Raw genomic sequence first — 21,066 nt, 5'->3', positions numbered from 1 at the left:
CCCCCCAGTTTACTCTCTACTCATACAGCATTCTCATACTCATACTCCATATAAACACCATTTGTTGATGTAATAATCAGCAAATGTTCTGTCTGTCAGTAGAAAATCCCTGCAGTTACTTCTGCCCTCTTTTTACTTTTGTTTCTGAAAATGACACTATTCCTTGAGTGACAAAGCACAAATCTCAGGAATCATGCTTTGTTTCTAGTCACTTCTTGCTTCATACACAGTTCATCACAGGTCATGCTGAATTTTACCACTAACATCATTTCTCAGATGCTTTTTTTTATCTCCCCTGACATTTTTCAGTGATATCATCACCATCCACAGCCATGAACATGTTTTGTTGGACTCTCATTCTGGTCTAGGCAGCACTGTCTATGAGCATCTCAGTGGACACACGAAGTGAGCATCAACAAACTCCTCATTCTTATCATGCAGGACATTTTTCAGCAACACTGCATGTATCCACTACACTTGGCTTTTGGCTCATAGACATGCGAGGTCTTTGTCTGAAATGGTCTTTCTGTATACAGTCATGTCTCTTTTGATGGCCTTATTTTTTTTCATTGCTTAAATCTTAACCTGGGAATTGTGTTATATATTATACATTGTGATGTTGGCCCCATAGCTTCTTAAGGTGGCATTTCAATCTGAGCTCAGTATAATGCCTACTTATTATACTAGTCTTCCTAACACTTATACTTGAAGTTATAATTTTATTTCACTGGGGCAGTTCATAAACTTTTATTTAAATTGGTTATTAAATTATTTACTTTTCAAATGTTGTCCCCATTCCCAGTCTCCCCTCCCCAACCCCCAATCCCATTACACTTCTTCCCCTTTGCCTCTAAGAGGGTGCTCTCCAACCCAACCACCCAACCATTCCTGCCTCAAGCATCCTCCTGTGCTGGGGCATCTAGGCTCTACAGGACTAAGGGTCTCTCCTCCATTGATATTAGATAAGGAAATCCTCAAACCTAATGAGATCATTTCTTTCTGTTCTCCTAAGTGTACTGTCTACTATAACATTGAACATAGTACAAGTATTTCAATAAACGTTTTATTGAATCGATAGTGTTATTGGATGCATATAAAGTGTTTCCCTAAAGGATCAAGGTTAAAGCCTTGATCCAGGCTGGTGAGGTTTAGAAAAGTGATTGAAAGATGATTGCTTCAACTTCGTAGATGGATCAGTCAGCCCACTGATGAGGTAGTGATTTGCTAGTGCTATTGAGATGGAACAGGCACTAGGGATTAGATATTGGCTGAAAGAAAAAGGTCAGAGTAAATGGGTTGCTGAAGTGTCCATCTTGTTTCTATCCTCTTCTCTTCTCTCTATTTCGTGGCCCCAATGAAAATCTTTGCGTTGGCATGCCCTTTGTGCATGGTGTCCTACCTTAACACAAATCGAGAGCTATGGTCCAGTGACTATAGATTGAGAATTGTGCAACACGAAGCAATATCAGCTTCCCTCTGTTAAGAAGTTTTTCAGGTATATTGTCACAGAGATAAAAAGGTGACTAAGAGAAATAGGTATACAAATAGATAATCTGCCACCAGAGATGGAAAAAATAATTGGCAATATAACATGAATTCTCATAGAATTCTCATTTTAAAGGGTTAGGCAACATTTAAAATGCTTTCAATTTATTTATTTATTTATTTATTTATTTATTTATTTATTTATTTATTTAGTATGTATGAATGCTTTGCCTGTGTGTATGTAACTCTACCTGGTGGTCATGAAGTCAGAAACAGTCAGTAGTTCCCGTGGAGCTCCAGTTCCAAGGTTGACACTTGTAAGCTATTGTGTAGCACTGAGAATTGAACCTATGTCCTCTGCAAGAGCATCCAATGCTGTCAATTGATGAGCCATCTCTCCCACCCTTCTTTATAAATGTTTTAATGATACAAAAGAATAATAGAGAATCGCAACAAACCTAGATTTAAACTGAAGACCAGCTTGGCCTTTTTCAGTTCCAAAGTAATGTAATCTCCTTGCTGTCCTTCACCATGCAGAAGTACTCCTTCACTCTCAGAGGTCTTAAATTTCAAAGCAATAACATCTTTGAGTGTTTTCATCTTCTTGTTTCTGAATCGATATGGTAACACCACATGGCCATCAAAGTTGATAACGTCAGCCCCTGAGAGGAGAGAGAAACACAGTATTAGGCTGGTTGCTTTAGGTGGACAAACACTTTCTACTCATGCCTACTTGGAAAAGTGGGAGTTGAAAGACTCTTTTCCAGAAAAGTACAGATTCCAGTGCTTTTACTTTCTTTTAATTTACCATGTGTCCCAAAGTGGATGTACTAGAGTACATAAATGATAAGAATGATCATATCTATCAACATAGAATTCTTCTTTGATTACCATATTAATACAAATTCACTTAATATAAATATAATTGAAATTTCAACTTTGAAATGCATAGTTTATTGAAAAGGAGTAAAAGACAATTAATTCGTAGAGAGTTTCATATGATTTTTTTTGGTAATGTTCACCTTATCTCCAGATTCTTTCCAGGTCCATCCTCATTCCCTACCCATTCAATTTTGTGTCTTTCTATATTTTTTAAGGCCAATTTGTATTGCCTAAATATTCCTGGATATGTCATCTGCCCCTGGTGTGCAGTCAATCAACCAGAGGCCACATGCTTATAGAAAACTGTCTCTTTTTTCCCTGCAGCAAATGACTGCCAATGGCTCCACAGTGTGGATGGGCTTTTTTCGCCAAGCTTCCCACTCTATGCTGGGATTTGGGCTGGCTTATACAAGTTTTGCTACGGTGTTCCAACTGCTAGGAGTCAATATCTTCCTTGCTGTGTCCATGAGACAGTATTTCCTTGTAGTCATCCTCCCACATCTATGTCTTACAATCTTTCTGAAAAATGTGTAGCTCTAAGAGATTGTGAGATTTAATATTTCTCCTTAAGGAAGATAATTTCTTGCTATTCAATATATATATATATTTAAATTTTACATCACTTCTACATATAAGTACACAGAAACTTGAAAAAATGTATAGTATACTGATATTACATAATATCCATATTCTTCTACATTTTCAATAAATTTGTTGATGGATTTGGGATTTGTAACTAATTGAACTTTAGGTACCTTTCCCCAGATGTCCTCTGTTACCATTTCTGAGTTGGATAAACAAATATCTGATGTCACTGTGGCTTGAGTAATTTGAATTTGAATGTAAAAAAATCATATTAAAATTTTCAGAAGTGATGGTTCAGATTGTGTGTTTTATTTACCTCATCATTGCTACTCATTTACATAGTCATTTAGCTACTTGTTCAGCAGTATAAGGGAGAGAGAGCGAGAGTGAGGAGCAAGAGCGAGTGACAGAGAGAGAGAGAGAGAGAGAGAGAGAGAGAGAGAGAGCGCACTGTATAGCCTTACACAGGCAATGGGTTTCCAGGTGATGGAATGGTTCTAATGAGAGTTATTAAAATGTAAATCAAATTTTTCTTTAGGTCACAGGAGTGTTGCTATTTTTAGATATGTATTGCAGTGATATTTTCAAAATCCCATGTCTGTTATCTTAATTTTGAAGTTACAGAAAATTTAGCCAAGCTGGATTGTTCTAGTACCTGAAAATCATAGTTCTGTACAAAGCCAGTCTTTGTGCTGTGAGAGTTCTTCCTAAACTCCTCCCACAGGAAAATAGCGGGGGAAAATAACAGGGAGTTGAAAGCTCATTGGAGAAATGTTTTCTCACTTTCTACTCTGGTTTTCTGGCATGTACTTAGTTCCAGCACCAGAGGGAGCAGTTTTGTTTGCCTGGTGAATGGAGTGAGCCATCCCACCACATTTCCAATGTAGGGGAAGAAGAGGTGAGGGATACCCTAGACACCCGGCCCGCTTTGTGTACCACCTGTTAGGCCAAGCATTTGTTCTCTACAAAGTGAACTGCAGCAACCGATTGCAACATTACTTAAGGCTTAAAGGTCTGTTTTCCATAAATCCATCAATAGCTTTCAATTTCTTTAGAAATACCAAGGTGACAATCTCAAATCTCTGCCTTTTAATCAGAGTTTGAACAATGTTATGCTTTTAAAAGTTCAGAAAGGGGCTAAAGAGATGTCTCAGCAGGTAAAGTGCTTTCTATGCAAGCACATAAAAAGTCAGCTGTGATAAGGTGAGCTCATGATTTCAGCAAAGGGTGGGGAAGATAGAAGAGACCCCAAAGCTGGTGAGCCTGGAAACTCCAGGCTCAGTGACACCCTCTCTCAAAAACATAAGGAAGAAAGTGGCTTAGAAAGATACATGACTTCAGCTTCTGACCTTTACAGGCACAAACATACACATACACATACATCAGAGCACCTAAACACATTCATATCACATGCAAATAAATTCTTAAAGGCATGTTAATTAGTTGAAAGTTCCAGGAGCCAAAGTTAATCTTGTACTTTCAGCTTTCCTATAATCAGCGCTGTTGCCCATAAAAAGGCTTTCATAATCATCAGACTCCTGTTCTCAGTGACTGTGAATCACAGGGGTTTATTTTAATTCAGAGGCTGGGGGAAACAATCATTAAGTCCTGGCTTCTGCTCACACTGCAAAGCCAATTAGACTAGAGCTTAATCATGTATCCTGTCATAGCTGAATTCCAGTGGTAATATCTTCATCATCCACAATGAAGGATAAAGGTGAAAAAAACAGGACACGATTTTCAGATCTTAGGTTGAATTTAAAATCTACAGTTGGTAGAAATTTCTTTTTGTCTTGAAAGGTGGATAAATGAAAACCAGGAGGAGGAAGTTAGTTATGATCGCTGGAGAGCAATTTTGCCACCAGCTTCCTATCAGTGACAATTGAATAATAGAGCCATCGTTGTTTTATATGCCTTCTATATATATTAATTGTGACTTATAATGCCTCTCATTCAGATCTCAGGAAGCAAATGTCCCTTCAGCCTAGATAGAGGCCAGAAATCTCTGCTTTTATATGTTCATATAAATAGAATTCTCCATGCAGGGACTGGAACAGAATAGTGATTTGTGCAAATGTGGATGCTTTCCTGCCTAACACTTAGCACAATGGGGCACTGTGACAGAGAGAATGGGCGTGGTTTATTGCTTCTAGTCAATCCTATAGTGTTGATAAAAATCATGAAGAAGGTTATTTCAGGTTGCCCAGACTCATTTTGCTCATGGTAAATCCTTACTGGTGGGCTGAAACTGATAAAATGACCTATAAGCCAGACTTCCATTACAAAGTCAAATCTGTTTCTCTATGAATAGCTTAAATTCTTTCGAAATATCCACACATTCTCTTGTGTTTGCTAGTAGAAAGGTAGTCTGGAAATTATTAGACTCCCTGAAATGATCTGTGTAATATAATTTATACTTAAACACCTATCATACTCCTTTAAAAGAGTCTGGAATATTTTATAATAATGTAAATAACATCCTCCACAGATTAGTTCTCTTTCCTATGAAAAACACATTAAAATTTCACTTGACGTCTAATAATATGTTGTGCTTATTTTAGGACAAGCTACTTTTTTTCTGTGATTCTGATTACTTATCACTCCCTAAAATTAAGATTTCTCTGCAGTGATTAAATATGTGTGGTTGAACTGTTTAAGCCATTCGAACAACAGTAATGACTATTCAAAAGTGAATGCCAAATCACAGTGTTTCCACAATTTTGCTTCTAACAATAACTCAGGGAGCTGGGAGTGTGCCCAACTCATCAAATCTGCGTGCAATGAGGCTGTCGTTGTTTTGTTAGTTGAGCTGCTGATTTTATACTCTCTGAGTTTGTGTAAGACTTTTCTGGAGTTTTTAATTACATGAGTATTTGGGCATTATCTAAATACTTTCCATATATTTCTATCAAAACATGTATATTGTTACACACACACACACACACACACACACACACACACACACACACACACATATATATATATATATATATATATATATATATATATATTAGAAGTTCTGGCCAAGAGAGATCAGATATTGTTAATGATCGATAGTTTGTTTATATGTTAGATTTTATACATTTATCTACCAAGCAATTCATCTATTTAATCTGAAGTATGGCATAATATACACATTACATATAAATTCCAAATACATACATGAGCATAGTTTATGTTTTCAACCTGAATATGAGTATAGGATAACATAGGTTGTCTCATTTATTACAGAATATATAATATCATATATTATATATACATTATATACTGTTTATAATATTTACATATAACAGTATTTGTGTGTGAAACATTATATATAATCATCAAAATTTATAATAAATATATACCAAATTATTTTAAGAGCTTGAATTACATTTCTAAACTAAAGTTTAAAATGACAAAATGAAATTTGACTAGAATTTCAACTTTTACATGAATGTGCATCCTCACATTTTTTTAATGTCAGGAGTTAGTATTAATAAATGTTGATATACTTCATGAAATAATACGAAAAAGATTTTAACTTATTGCTCTGTCAGATTTATTCCTTGTGTATGTGTAGGTGAAAAAGTGATTGTACTTTGTGTGTCTGTGTGCGCGCGCATGTGTGTGTGTTTGTGCATGGTATATGTGCACATGTGTGTGTAGATGTGTGTGCCTCTGTGCATGCAAAAGTCACAGGAACACACTGGATGCTTTGCTCTTCACTCCCAGCCTCATTGCCTTGAGACGAAATCTCTCACTAAACCTGACGCCAAGATGGCATCTCGCAAGCCTCAGGGATCAGCTTTTTCTTACTTGTCCTCTAATAGATTGTGGGTTACAAAAGTTAATGCTAGCCAAAGTTCAAAAGCATTTGTTGAATGGCTTGCACGCTGTCACTTGCATTTTAACAAGCTGGTATCGTAATGATCTTTGTTAAGTTTAACTTAAAATTTAGGCACCGAATTGGATGACATTCCTAAAATCACCTTCTCCTTCTTTGGCATATAGCTACAACAATTATATATGTCCTAAACATCATAAAATTTCTGGCTAAAATTTCTGGCTGAAATTTCCTATTTTTTAGGATCATGACCACGATCAGGAATTTATGTGACCGGGCACTAGAGTAGACATAGCTCAGATGAACGTTATCTCTTGCTGCTTGGATATGCTTGGATCTAATTACATTTTTCAAGGAACCGTGCTTTATTTCAGTGTAGATATGGTTTAAGCCTAAATAGATGAAGTGGATTATTTCAAAAATCCTATCAATCTGACCTAGATCTAGAATTTGGAGGGTGAGATATAATAAAATAGAGCCCTAAGCAGCTGTCATGAAAACTAGAACTTGAGTCTGTACAGTTTCCCTTTCTCAATAAGTATATTCTACCACATCATAAAGGAGCAACAATGTCAGAAGAGTTGTTATTGAATATTTCATACAATTTATTAATTACAATATATTTATCAATATACAGGTAATCATGTAGACTATTAAATTCTATTGCTACATTGGAACATGTATATGCCTGCATATGATATGCATTGGATATCTTATTAGCCTACCTATGCAAGGTACTTCTCAGCTTTCCAATCTCTTCCTAGTACCCTTACTAGTCCATAACAGTCTAATTTAGTTTAGTTTAGTTTTATTTTGTTTTTCTGTCCTGATTTCCTCTTCTTCCTCATCATTTTTAGTACATTCTATAACATTCTATACTAGCTAGTTTGGTAGATCAAGTAGGCTAGAATTTTGATGGCTTGTATCTCAGCTCCAATTGGTTTTCTATTTCAGGGTTAGCTTTAATATAAACAGCCACAACCCCACATTCTCCTTGCTATGAACCAACCTCCTTAGTATGACTCCCTTGTCATGATGTCCTAAAATCTCTGATGGTATGAAACAAAATTAATATTTTGTACTTCTATCAGGTTTTACAATCATAGTAATTAAAAATTAACAAACACAGTAAATTAGTATCAGGGAAACAAGTGCCATTGTTCCAACTAAATCTGATTTTACAGATCTTAGGACTTTGAAACTGGGTGGTAAGATGAATTTGAAAAATTTAGAAATGCCAGATAGAGACAGCAAAGAATGCTGAGAGCAGGAGTTAGTGAATGAGGTTAGTAGGCATTCAGAAGACACTAATGCTGATTGAAATATGGATAGATAAGGCCTGTTCAGGAGGTTTCAGATGGTAATAAGATGCCTGCTGGAAATTAGATTAATAGCAATTTATGTTACATCTTACAAAGACTTGGTCTATATTTTGTTCATGTCCTAAAACATTTGAGTGGGATTGAATTAAAAAGCAAAGGATTAAAAAAAAAGCAAAGGATTAATTAATTTGATCTGATAAATTTCATGTATCTTAGCACTCAAGCTATTGAATGGTTATTGCTGGCTTTTTTTAGCCATATTTACAATGTGAATTAGGAACAAAGTAGTTGAAAGTGTGAAACACAGTCAGTCAAGAAAGGACCTTGAGTGAATACTCTTGTCACTAATGCCAAGACCTATGGGAATTTCACTCTAGCCTCTGTGGTTTTTCATGTGGACTTGATACAAGTCTCTCTGTGATCCTTCAGACCTTCAATATCAGATAAGATTTCTAGGCTTCCAGATTATTATATCAAGAGGCTAACTTGATCTCCTTCTCTCGAAAATGGTACCAATCATTGGATTAGCCAACTTCATACTATATAGACCAATTTCCATATTCTGTTTCTCTAAAGAATCTGGAATAATATAGTAGCTATCATCATTCCATTCTTATTGCCTATTGGTTCATGTACGGGTCATCAGTTCCTTCAATTTCTGTTTATCTGGGGCAGACTATTTCTTCTAATATTTAGAAAGAAAATTTTGTTAGGAATAGCTTCCTTAGGTGGCAAATTTGGGTTTATTTCTTTTCTTTTAGCACTTGTAATATATTTCCCATTTTCTTTTGGTGTATAGATTTATTTTTATGAGTGATGATACAAATCTAATGAACCATTATCTGTGTGACTTGATATTTTTCCTTTTCTGTTTACAAGTTTTTGTCATTATCTTCTATTTGAGAGTTTCATTCCACTGTGTTTTGGTGAAGGTCTGTTTTTATTTACACTAAATGAGGTTTTTTCAGTTGTATCTGTAAATCCATGTTTACTTAATGTTTTGGAGAAAAATATAAGCCCTTATTTAACTATAATAAAATAGATTTTCAATGTTTCCCCTTTTTATTTTTAAATATTTTCCAATTTGTTTATGAAATCTTGATTATGCTCCATATGTTTACCATCTTTCTTCATTCTTTTAAATTTACAACCCACTTTCTCTCTCATCTTTCTGACTTTATTCGTTTGTTGACAATGTTAATTAATTGACTCGATCTTTAATTACTGAATTTTTTGTTTAATCTGATCTTCTACAAATGTTCTCTTCCATATCTTTCATTCTATTCAGTAGATTTTTATTCCTCATATTCCTGTGTAACTTAATTTCTTAAATGTCTATTTTTAATGATGGTTCTTAAATGCTTTAACCTCCCTTATCATCCAGCACATTCCACAGGTAGTAGAAAAGAAAGGATGTGCCTGGGGGCAAGAAAAGTGGACCTGTTTAGAAAGATTCTTTGGAGCAACTCTGCTTAGCGTTGTCTAGAAATTGGCAGTTCAGTTCACAGGTTAGTAGTGACACAAACACTTCATGGATACAATAGCAGTTCAGTTCGGTAGAGTCAGGATAGTACAGAGAAATCAGCAGTGGTGGCACTAGCTAGCCGACAGCCAGACCTCAGCCTGGGCACAGGTCAGTTCTGAACTGTGCCACTCAGGGAAGTGAAGATTATTAGCAAAGATGCGACACCTACAAGCACTGCACAGTTGGCCACTGCCTGTTGAGTTCTTTTTAGACTCCTCCAAACAACACCTGTCCTCCATGAGTCTTGCCTCAGCCAACGTGCCTATTTCAGCAGTTTGTCTCAGCTGACATCACTCTGTAATGAACCTGAGTCCATGGCAGCAGCAAGAAACTGCAACACACCCCCAGAAATTTTTTGTTGCCCAACAAATCTAGTTTAACTATGTAATGTAAGGCATATCAATATATGTGTGTCATTAGCAAAGAATCTTTTATCATGTGTCATTTTATGTATCTGTTTTAGTAGAACATTGTGTGTGTGTGTGTGTGTGTGTGTGTGAGTATCCATGTTTGTTTTAGTGAAACTTTTTTAACAAGCCTTAGTCTTTCATCTGTGCCTATGTATCTATTTCAGGAAAACATTTTCTTATGTGTTTGTCCCAGTAAAACACCTTCTAATATAACTGACTTTCCAGAGAACCCTTAAAATTCTGTTTCATTCTCGTTGTTCCCTCTTTCGTGTGATTTATTTCTCTGTACTGAATTTTGAATTCACTTCCCTGCACTGTCTCCCCACATACTCTTCTGAGATTCTTCAGGATAATTTAATGTTTTGTTTTCCAAATAGCTATTAGATGTTCTTCAAATTAGGATATGTTTCTAAATAATTGGATTACTCCTTTAAGAATTTTACATTCTCTTTCATACTATATTTTTCTACAATGTCTGAATATCTGGTGTGATGTTCACTTTCCCCCCTTTTATAAAGTTAATTCTTCAGTCTGAAGAGCATAGATATGTGCTTATCCTGGCTCTGGGGACAGATAATATCTGGGATTTCTGGTGAGTAGCCAGAGTACCAAAGCTGTGGAATGACCAGACAACATACACTATATTATACTGATAGAATTCAGTTGTTAATATGGGTTGTGGTTCCTATGTGCTGTGCTACAGATCTGGAGGGTTTACACAAGAATCCCCAATTCCTTATGCACGAAGACAAGGAATACAGGGACCTTGACACAGTCTATAAGTTCATAGATAGATGAGTGGAACCTACATTAGGTTTTCTCAGAGAGTATCGGCTATGGATGATCCAAAGGCAAGTTGAAGCTATAGCCACAACTTTACTTGGCCTACAGTTTTAGCCTACTATATGAATTGCTTCTACAAAAAGATATTCTCTCATGTTCAAGTCTGACAAGCCTATGCCAAGCTAAGAAGAAGTAGTAAATTTCAGTGGATGGTGTAACAATTTAAGCTCTGATGTTGGAGATATCTAGAATGAGAACCTTCTTCAAAGTTAGGGGGCATTTTAGAATAAACCTCCAAACTGAGTTTTGAGTAGGTGAGGACTATGGGTTTCTCCTGCATTCAGGGCTATTGTTTGGTTTTTAATGGCTGGACTTGTTTGCATTGTCCACCTTACCTTAGTAATGGAGAATAGGCTCCCTCTCACAAGGAGCCATAGACAGAAAGGAATTGACTTTTCTTGTTTCCCTATTGTTCGTGTTAGTTTTTGGTGCTGTTTGTGGCTTTTCTTACTACTTTATTAGTTCAGAGAGTCTTTTCTCTCTATCTCATTTCTCAAAATATGGTTTCTGGTTTGTTACTCTGATTCTTTTTTTCATATAAAGTCACTTAGAAAGTATTTCTTTTGTTCTTGATCCCCTCTTCTCTATAAAGTTTATACACCAATACCCAACTGCCTAGAAGATTTGCCCATGTCCATGTTCCCCATCTGTCTCTATTTGTCAAGTACTTTATTCCTCTTATAGGCTTTCTTGCCATTGCTCTCTTCTCTAATGTCAAGTCACTTTAACTGGAAAACATTTCTTATATGGGTACTTTTGCCAAGAAGAAGAAGAAAAACTAAGCTCTGTAATGTATATTGTAAAAAATTTAGTGATAGCAGTTCCTGCTTTCCTCCACTGTCTCATTTACTCATTCTTCACTATGTGCTAAGATAAGATGCTAAGTCATCAGAGCCTCTGGCCAAGGTCATGGGAACCTATCCTCTGGAATGGACTTTTTTGTCATCATCTGGTTTCATTTCATCCATTTTCTAACTCAGAAAAGACTTCACTACTAGGAAGTTTGCCTATATAAAACAGCCCCCTGATGTCCCACTGGAGCTTGCAGAACTTGGTGACATCGTTCCTCATGTTGTGTGAAAACTAACTTGCTAAGGGTTTGATTTCCTCCAGGGCCTTCGTGTTCTAAAGGACAGAGCTAAGTTACATTTGCAGCATAATAATATCTTCGTAAATTGATTGAAAGAGAATGTGTCTTTGAAATATCATGGTAAAAGGGGACTTGCATTATGTTCCTGCAATTTTAAAAACCTATACGGGGTTCTGTGAAGTTGATCTTCTAAGAAAATATAGATTCAAATGTAATGTAAAAATATGTATTTGCTTAAACATTATATCTGTGGGATTCAATATATATGTAAATAGTTTTAAATGCATTGTGATAGTTACACTCATACTGCAATTGTTTGTAAGTCAAAAGCTCAGACATTTAACTTCTACATGAGTTTTATTATAACACATTTTTCCTTTAATTGGATGCATTGAAGAGAAACTTACTTATTGCAAGATTAAAGTTAGGAAGCTTATTATGATAATCTTTCACCATGGTTATTAAGTTACTAAGACATTCCTTTAACAGTTGTTTTGGACTAAATTGAGATTTATTGACTTTCAGAGGAAAGACGGATCTGTTCCTGTATATATTTTATTATTATTGAATTGCTTTAAGAAAACCTATAATGTGCAGTGAGTTATGAGTAGCTCATTATGTGGTAAGCGCTCTGAACCAAGTCTGGACACAGGAAATGTTAGTAAATTTGAAATTACATTACCAAAATTACACTATTCAATATCAAAACTGAAAGTGAAACTCAAAGTGCCCTCTGCTTCCAGAAAGACCTATTCATATGCGTGTACATTGTTACAGATACCATTTTCTGTTTTCTCTCCCACCCGGTAACAACTCACAGCATACCTGGAATCAGAACAATCTTTTTCTAAGTATGTTATAAATTGAACGTGCCTAATAATGTATGAACTTTCTGAAATTAGCATAAAATTTATTTGAAAAAAATCCACATGGAAGCTGTTTTCATTATTATCTTTGTAAATCAAAAGGACAAATAAATTAGAGTTGCTTTTTCTCTGCTAATGTTGCTGTCCAGTGAAAAGAATTCTGCAGTGTTGACTATGCCAAAATCTGTGATTCTACCAGGAAAAGATTATCTAGACTGTGAGTTTAAAAAATGAATGCAAGAAGCAGACATCAAGCAGATCCTCGTGTTTCATGTACCTTATGTTTCAAAGAATTCCTAGCATTCAACTTGGGGTTTTTAAATAGTCACTAATTTCATTTAAAACATAAGTCACCGTGTCATCATCCATTCCCCTGTGCTATAGACAAAAAGATGGAATTCTGGGAAAACCAAACTAGGAGTCTTGTTTTGCCACACTATTTCATAGCCTGTCAATAATGTTGAGAAAATGATCAATCCTTTCTATTAGCAAATGAGGAGAGTTAGAAATGAAGGTGTATAGAGGTTAATGTCAGCCAGTCTAGATATTTTTTGACATCTCTCTGTGTTACTTCCAATTCCTACATTAATGATATCTTATCCTCATTCTAGAGCTTTGACATCTGGTGTCTGGCTGATCCCAGAGGACGAGCTTTCCCAGAGTTAGACAATTATTACAGTAACTACCAATGACCTGTCTTCAAACACACAGCCCAAATGCAACAGATCCTAGGATTGCAACTCAACTGCTATTGTTCTCATACACTCATATTCTGAGCCACTATCCAACTTTCATAAATACCCCAAAGTCAAGTACCTGACAACTGGGTACAACTTCTAGGCACTAGAATCCATTATAAATAGTTTATCTAGCCAAACTCATGGCTTTCTACCAGGCCTTATCCACTTGTAATGAAAGTATAAGGAAAGTATAAGTAACTTATCTACACCATACAGTCACAGATTCACTCTAACTCCAATTCAACTGACGAAATATTGAAATCTCCACCCTCCTTTTAGGACACAGTACATAATAAAAACTCCCTTTTAGGTGATAGGTATGTGGTCATACCAGTCTGTCTGTCCTCTAGATTACATTTCTTCTTCAATACTTTAAGAACACCATTTACAGAAAAATCTCATCATACTTTGTGGAGAAAGTAGAGGGAAAAATGCAAGTTTTGATCAAATTGAAAAAGGGTAAACTTAGAATTGTCAGCAAAGGTATTTCAGAGACCTACAAATAAGTCTTTTAAAGTAAAATTGTAAGCCACTGCTAAACTTCTATAAATTAGCATTCACTGAAATATCTTGGGCATGCATATTCATAATGCTAGGGATGACTCTAGGGACTCTTGAGGAAAATGAATGTATATTTAAAAATTATTTTCATTTGTATGTACATGTATGTGCATGCCTGTCATATATTGCAGGTGCCAGTAGAAGGTGTCAGTTTCCCTTGTGCTGCAATTACAGGAAATTTTTAGGTGTCCCTGTGGATCCTCAGAACCAAACTCGAGTCCTCTGGAATAACAACACATAACATTAATTGCTAAGCCATCTCTCTAACACTAAAAGGGATAAATATTAAGAAACAAATAAGAAATGAGATTCTTTTTGAAAAAAGATTTCCTTATTGAATTTTTTATTGTTTAATCTTTTATCTCTCCAACCTAAAGAAAGAGATAGCCATAAATGTACAAGAAACCTATAGAACACCAAATAGATTGGACCAGAAAAGAAAATCCTCCCATCACATAATATTTAAAATGCTAAATACACAGAACAAAGAAAGAACATTAAAAGCTGTAAGGGGAAAAGGCCAAGTACTACATTAAGGCAAACCTGTCAGAATTACACCAGACTTCTCAAAAGAGACACTAAAAGTGAGAAGAGCCTATATAGACATGATACAGACCCTAAGAGAACACAAAGGCAGCCCAGGCTACTATACCCAGCAAAACTCTCAACCAACATAGATGGAGAAACAAAAAATATTCCAGAACCAAACCAACTTCAAACATATCTATCTACCAATTCAACCCTATAGAGGATTCTAGAAGAAAAACTCCAACACAAGGAGGGTGCCTACACTAAAGAAAAAACAAGATATTAATAATCTCACAACAAAGCAAAAAGGAGAGAATCACAGACACATAATGTCACCTAAAACAACAAACATAGCAGGAACTAACAATCATTTCTCTTTAACATCTCTCAATAAAAAAGATTTCTTGAAAAATAACTCGAGTTTAGATCAGCTAAGGCAGATGGATGAACTAATATACAATTGTTTTTGAAGAGCTCAGCTCTATATGACTTTAATTCAAAAGACTCATAGAGGAAAGGTGACATTTGGAAGACAAATGATCTGCTGTTAAGTGTGAAAAATGTGTGCCTCTGGGTGCAGTGTTGGAATCTAAAGCAGAAAGCACTGTAAATGTAAGTTTTACTCGCTAGATGTAATCATCATCGTGGAGGCTGGCTGCTGGAAAAGCTCATCCTACCGAGTTCTTTCTGAACTCAGGCTGGCTGTTTCAACTCGCAATTCTGGCTCAAAATTCTCCTCCAGGCTGACCAATTCAAACTGGCTTCTCTTGGCTGCTCTATAAATTGGTCTGCTTAGAAAAATTGCCTCTGAGTTTCACAAACTAAACGACTAATTTCACAAACTGAACTCAAATGAATGGAATTACACAAACTCAAATGAACTCAGTTACATTCAACTGCTCTTTTAAGCTTCCTCTTTTTCCTATTTTGTTCTTGTGAGAGTTGGGCTTATCCTATCTTTGATTCATTCTGCCAATTCTTTCTCTATTTTGACACTTTGTCTGCTACTCAGTTAAACATCACTTTCAAATATGGCTGCATCCTTTTACCAACTTTACCCTCATTGCTTGGAATTAAAGGTATATAAAAGGATGTCTATATTCCCTCCAGACATATTAAAACTGAGTCATTTTAGTCAAATTACTCACATCTTTACTGTGATCTCTTGCCAGAGCAGAGAAGTTGATGGATTAAAAGTTGTCTACAAGTCATGTGCTCAAATTTACATCTTAGAAGGGTAAACACAAGATTCCTGAGAATGATGGGAGATAGGACATAAGTACAGACAGTAAAGACCCAACAATGAAGAACCTGTACTTTAATAATGTGAACAAAGATCACACTGAGCCAGAAGTCAGGAAATACCTGTGTTGTTAGAGTAGACAACTTTCTGATGATGCCTTTTCCTCCTCTTAGAACTTCAGCATGATGAAATTCTTCATTTTTTGGAATGGAAGAATTTCAAAAGAATTTTTCCAGTAATAATTTTGTCTCAGTGTTGAAAACCTGAGCACTACAGAGGCCTAATATAGAATATACTCTTAATGAAGATCAAAAATTACTCTTTAATACACTTAAAACAGGTCATTCAAGGGCTCTGTAGGTAAAACAATTTGTTGTGCGAACCTGGCAACATAAGTTCTAGTTCTAGGACCCACATAAAAGTAGAAAGTGGACTATGTAACCTTTTTTAGGACCCCCTTCAAAACATAATTAATAAATAACGATGATAAAAATATTTTAAATTAAAAACGTAAAATATTTTAATTCATTAACTATCTCAGTTGTTAAAACACAATTTCAAAGATGTATCTCTTGGGTAACGATCCCAATATCTTTTGCTCTTTGGTGGCACTGAGTCAAAGTCATAAGAAAACAAACAACACACAAACTAAGCTACTACTTTAAAATTCTAAACTTTATATTGTCCCAATAGTTATGTGTTTTACCAACAACTCCCACACAGTTTTGATGTAACCAGAGCAATACATGAGTTAACTGGTGAACAGTATTATCTTAAAAGTGTTTCTTTTATTTCCTTGAAAGCTAATGAGTTGATGCAAGCAATTTACTCTTATTTGTGAGGGACTGAACATGTGCTAGCATGTTGTAGGCTTGTTTCTAAGGTGTTATACATCAGGATTACTTTTATGTAGAGTTTGATTTCATATACCTTTGGGTGGAACTTACCTCAAGCATAAAATAGGATGAAAAAAAGCTCAAAAATGTACACATGCTGTGAAATAATCTGTTCACTCTTGTGCGCCACAGTGGTCTCTGTCCTGTCTGCCAAAGCTCTAAATGGTTCTCTGTGGTCCGGTCATCCTCACACTTCAGTGGCTTGAGCACTAGAGGGAAACTGATTCACTGTGAACTTGGGTGCTATCCATTACTATGTGACATCTGCATACTCATGTGGGCCTTGGTGAGCAGGCTGAATTAATTTATTTCTACAAACAAGTAGTGTTCCTGCCACTTGACCAGAGAACCAGTCCTGACAAGGATAAAATGAATTGGTGTTCCTGGAATAAAACTCAGAGGAGATAAGTAGCTTGTGCCAATGAGTCCTGTTGGCTTTTAAAAATCATGTAGCTCTGCTGATGTGTCTTCCCTCCTTCCCTCCTGGATCAATTCTGATCCAGGTCTGGGTAACAGCCATATTTCTTCCTCATTACCTATCACCGTGGAAAAGAAACTGATTTAATAACTACAAACTTTGGTCATAGTAGAAAATAGAGTGTGGAATGTGCTAAGCTTGCAAAGGGGCAATCGCTATCCATGTAACTGCTGAAGGTATAAAGCAATGCTGATGTTACTCAAATATCACAGAGACCCCTTTTTTTCAGGATAGAGTATACCTTGAGTCTTGCTCATAACTTTGATGTAGTTATCAGTTCGAGATTCAGAATTTAAAATTTAAAGCTGGTGCTAGAATTTAATTAAGACCTTTGAAATAGTTGGGATGGGATGGATGTATTTTGCATCTGAGAAGTACACAAATTTGGGATGCTCAGAAGAGAATGATGAGAATTTTGAGATCCTCCCAAAATGTTACTGTATAATGATAATAACTGATATCATTCTGCGGGATGAGAGGCCTCTGGAAGGTGATTAGGTCATAACCCATATATTTGGCATTCATGTGTATACATATAGGCCTTGGAGTTTCTTGGCCCATTCACTACATGAGAACACAATGAGATGACAGCTCTGAATGTGTAATGTTTCAGCTGGCCAGCGTGCCAAGTTCCTGGCTGGAACTTCTCAGGCTCACCACTGGTAGAAACTCTGTTTTTTGATATTTGTTATTTACTTGTCACAACATGAACTACAAGATTTAACTACTGGATATATCCAATTCTATATTATACACGGTTCTATATTTTCAGATTTACCAATTTGTTAAACTATTCATAACTCCTAAAGCATCATTTAATATCATTCCAGCTTCTGTGTACAGAGCACAGAAAGTTGGGTCATCCAAGTAGTACACCATAAGTGACCAAGAAGACCTAACTCTGTCTTCAGATCTCGGCTCTTGTACTATCAAGAGTATCCTTTCCATGATCTATTTAATACAACACTTAGTACATTCCTGGGTTTATGAAAAGGAGTTTAAAATACCTACAACCTTATGTGGGAAAGTTCTGGTGGGAAATTCTCATGAGAAAACTGTGATGGTCTTACAGTTTTTTTCAGATAAGCTTTACTCAGAACTGATTAGAGCACTCTTCTCTGTGAGCTCTATGGAAATGAGGCATCGGAGACTATGTAAGAAGTGTTTAAAACAATGTGACACATTGACTAGTAGAGAAGTATGGAATAACCAGAGGCTCCTAGGACCCAATCACACGTTTCTCCGGAAGCCTATATTCAGGTCTATACTGGCAAATTCATGTGTTTACCTTTTTAAAGCCCCTGACAACTGTGAAGGCTGAGAACTTCAGTCACTTGTTTTTAAATGGGGACTGCAGAACCATTTCAAGAGCCACAGACAGAATTAATGAAAATACAATTAAATTTTTAAATGATCCTTAAGGATCATCACCAAACAGCTGCAATCATCTTCATAAATGTATGGAATGGTACAGCAATGCAGCTCATTTGGTAAAGTGTCTAAAATGCAGGAGGCCATGGTTGTAGTTGTTAGTGCTCTGTAAGCTAATTATAGTGTTGTACAAAGCAAGAGGACCAGAAGTTTATTTCATCTTTTGCTAACTAGCAACTTTCAGGACAGCCTAGGCTGCATAAGACAAACACTAAAAAGTGTTTGTGTAAAGTGCCCTTGTTATTTCCTTTATTCGTTTCTACTGCATGGACACACATTTTAGTCCATGTGGTCTACAGCAGACCATACTGCCACAAATTCCCCATTCTTCATGTGATTACTGCCACATAACTATATGGTTTGTGCATTAGATTTTTAAATGCACTAAGTACTTTACACACAGAAAATCTAGTTTTAGTAACATACATATATGTAAGACATCAGGTTCTCAGAGAATCATAGAAGACCAGTCACATCCCCTGAGTTTTATTTCTTATAAGGGAGGGCATAAAATGTTCTCTTTTACTTAGTTATTTGATTATTGCCTACTATTTCTGACTTTATAAAATATATTGTCTTCTAAGTTCAACATGAAAATACAGATTTTTACTGAGTCTGCTAGAAATATAATATTAATCTGTAACTTTTCTAAAGTCCTTAATTAACTTAAGGCCACATCAGATTTGAATCTAACATCTAATTATTTAAGAATTTTAGATATTCTTTTTGTATAGTTCATACTGTGAGTTTCTTTTCCTGCCAAAAATCAAGTAAGAGAAATAAAAGCCTAACTATAAAAGACATTGAAAACTCACTGATGATGTTGCAGAATTATGTAGCTTCAAGAATAGGATCATTCTCAATTCATATCATATGTGGGCAAAATTGTCACAAATTCATAGTATTTTTAGTAAAATGTTTTGGAGGGTTATTAAGAAAGCCTGAATTTGCAAATAGGACACATTTTGATACAGTGTCTGCACATCTTATTTTCTAAACTTGACAAGATTTTGTGCACTTTAGGCCATTTCTAGCAATGCGTGTACTTCCCGAAGCATGACAGATTTAATACTGTTACACATGGCATTTTACTACAATGGTAAAGTCCTTAAAGTGTCAGTGGTCAAGTTTCTCTTAATGTAGACCCAGAATCAGTATAGCATGTCTCTTTTTTCTTGGGGTAAATGCTGTGATGAAATTTTATCAAGAAATTTATCAAAAATTAAATTGATGTTCTAGCGATCTTACACTCACATGCTACATTTTACTCATCCCATAAGGCAGCAGAAGAGCCCAGCTCTGAGCTGCAGCTTTGGTTCTCACCATGACCAGTTTACCCCTAGAAAACCAATTCCCTCCTGGAGCCTGTGAAATGAGGGGAAGGGGAAAAGAATCCCATCATTTCCTCTGAGCTCCCGAGGTCAGTGGCCAGCATACTCTGAATGCCTTGACCATGGGTACAAAGAACTGAGCATTTATTTTGGCGTATTTTTTAAAGTCAAATTTTAAAGTGGCATAATTTCAGAGAAATTCTTCTCCATTTCCTCACATTCCCTCACTATTTCAACACCTCATCAATTAGAATTCCAAAAAAGACAATTTTAAAACATAAAACGCAGAGGCATGGAGATAGCTTTTCAAATAGTCACTTTGGATAACTGTGATAACACACGCACCCGTGTTCACTGTTTATTAGCTGTAGTCTAATCCCCTGGGTGATGGGACTCTGGGTAAATCATGAGGGATTATCACAGTGGTTTTAATTAATATGCATAGGACTATTGTCTCGGCAGAGGATCCTGGCCTGTATACAATGGAAAATAGTAAAAGCAAGTTGAGCAATGAATGCCACTGTTCCTTGCTTCTTGACTTTGGAGTCCATGTCTCATTCACCTCAAGCTTCTGCTATTGTGGATTTCCCACCATGATCATGTGTGGGAATTTTGAACAGAATAAACCCTTTGTTCTTCAATTTGTGTTAGTCAGAGTTTTTTTTTGTCATATCAAATATTCGGAAATGCAACTACGATGACCAAAATTCACAAATATTATATTCTAAATAACATATGATTTTTTCAAAGAGAAACAAACTTTAAACTTTTATTATATTGCAGTTCTTATGAATGGAATCTAATAAATGATTTATAAGCATAAATATATTAGATATATTCATAGAGCCTCATCATTAAATTAGACACAAATTTAGAAAGATGAATTATTTTAATTCTCAAACATGGAAAAATTAATCTGAGTGAATTAAAATGGGCTGTGCTGCTGTTACCTGGGGCTACTGAGAATGAAGATGTGACTTTAAATAGTTATAAAATGAGTGATTAATTCTTTTTAAGTCTCTCT

The 21,066-nt window shown here is 35.8% G+C and overlaps 1 protein-coding gene across 1 annotated transcript in view; it reads right to left on the bottom strand.

The window, feature by feature from the left end:
• Cntnap2 (contactin associated protein 2) overlaps positions 1-21,066 on the bottom strand; it is a 2,256,901-nt gene that overhangs the window by 1,303,485 nt on the left and 932,350 nt on the right. Inside the window, exon 5 of the mRNA NM_001427648.1 lies at positions 1,944-2,147. Coding sequence (NP_001414577.1) covers positions 1,944-2,147 — 204 coding nt within the window. The remainder of the gene's footprint in view (positions 1-1,943; positions 2,148-21,066) is intronic.

Source organism: Rattus norvegicus, chromosome 4, assembly GCF_036323735.1.
Source record: "Rattus norvegicus strain BN/NHsdMcwi chromosome 4, GRCr8, whole genome shotgun sequence".
Lineage (NCBI taxonomy): Eukaryota > Metazoa > Chordata > Mammalia > Rodentia > Muridae > Rattus > Rattus norvegicus.
This window is presented reverse-complemented; position numbering and strand designations above follow the sequence as displayed.